This window comes from Lotus japonicus, chromosome 4, assembly GCF_012489685.1.
Source record: "Lotus japonicus ecotype B-129 chromosome 4, LjGifu_v1.2".
Classification (NCBI taxonomy): domain Eukaryota; kingdom Viridiplantae; phylum Streptophyta; class Magnoliopsida; order Fabales; family Fabaceae; genus Lotus; species Lotus japonicus.
The window spans coordinates 24,088,133-24,089,696 of NC_080044.1; the positions used below are offsets into that span (position 1 = coordinate 24,088,133).

The 1,564-nt window shown below is 41.0% G+C and overlaps 1 protein-coding gene across 1 annotated transcript; it reads left to right on the forward strand.

The window, feature by feature from the left end:
• The first annotated feature begins 226 nt into the window (after nt 1-226).
• Nucleotides 227-1,075, forward strand: LOC130712514 (uncharacterized). The gene has a single exon (XM_057562348.1). The coding sequence runs from the start codon at nt 227-229 to the stop codon at nt 1,073-1,075; it is 849 nt and encodes a 282-aa protein (XP_057418331.1).
• Nucleotides 1,076-1,564: the final 489 nt, after the last annotated feature.

The following is a 1,564-nucleotide window of genomic DNA, read 5'->3' on the forward strand; positions in this document are numbered from 1 at the left end:
TATGTAATGCCTCATGAGTGTTAAATTTTTTATCACTCTGATATTTGCAATACATATGCCGTTTAGAATTGGGGTGTTACATTAGTGGTATCAGAGCAATGGTTGGTCAGAGACCAAGTTTTTAGTATAATATATATTCTAATACTTACTGATACTCGATATGTGTAAGTAGCACTATCGAGCTGTTGTTTGATAAGAGTTGTTTGCTGTTTGGAGATTCAGGAAAATGGTTGCCGGAAGGAATGATGAAGCTATCGCTGAGGCATTGGCAATGTTGGCTGGCGCCATTGGGCAAGGTCAGCAAGCGAACCTTGGGAACCATAATCAGGATGAATTCCGTGCTTTTGGAAAGTTTCAGAGGAACAATTCGCCAACCTTTGAAGGAGCATACGACCCTGACAAAGCACAGGCATGGCTGAAAGCAATTGAGAAGATCTTTCGAGTCATGAATTGTACTGACGCGCAGAAGGTGCAGTTTGGCACCCATATGCTTGAGAAAGAAGCTGAAGATTGGTGGGACAACACTGTTCAGAGGTTTGAAGGTGATGGGATGGAGATTACTTGGGATCTTTTCAAGGGTGCATTTCTGGAGAAGTACTATCCAGAAGATGTGCGTGGAAAGAAGGAAATTGAGTTTCTTGAACTGAAGCAGGGTAATGGAACCGTGGCGGAGTATGCTACAAAGTTTGAGGAATTGATTAAGTTTTGTCCCCACTACAATACTGCCGAAGCTGAGAGATCTAAGTGTAACAAGTTTGTGAATGGTTTGAGACCTGAGATCAAGAATGCTGTGGGATATCAACAGATTATCCGATTTTCTGACCTGGTTAACAGGAGTAGGATATATGATGAGGATAGCAGGGAAAGTGCTGCTCACTACAAGTCTTTGAAAGAGAAGAAAGAAAAGGGGCAATTCAGAGGGAAACCGTATGGGAATCCTGCTGATAAGGGTAAACAAGAAGCTGGTCATGACAAGAAGCCGAGAGGGGGAGGAGCTCCTAATCCGGTTAGGTGCTACAAGGGTGGTGTTGAAGGACATCGTTCTCCTGAATGTCCCAATTCAGAAGCAACATGATTTAAGTGTGGCAAGCTGGGCCACAAATCCTTTGAGTGCCTAGAAGGTAAAACTGTGGCATGCTACAGATGTGGAGAGTAAGGTCACATCAGTACTAATTGTGACAAACCCAAGAAGGATCCTGCAAGGGGGAAGGTGTTTGCTTTATCTTGTGCTGAGACTACTGCTGAGGATAGACTAATTCGAAGTACGTGCTTTATTAATGGTACATCTTTGATTGCCATTATTATTATGGGTGTGATGCATTCTTTATTTCATTGGAGCTTGAGAGTCAGATGAGGGAGTCCTACCCGAATTGTTCGTTTAAGGAAATTTTCGAGGGCGAAAATTCTTAAGTGGGGGAGAGTTGTAACACCCCGTTTTTAATTAAAATAATGTTGGTATTTTATTTTAATTAAGATTATATTGTATGGTGGTTTAATAGGTGATATAATAATACTTTAATGAAATAAAATATTTTTTTTGTGATGCTGGGTGTGTTTTATGAAA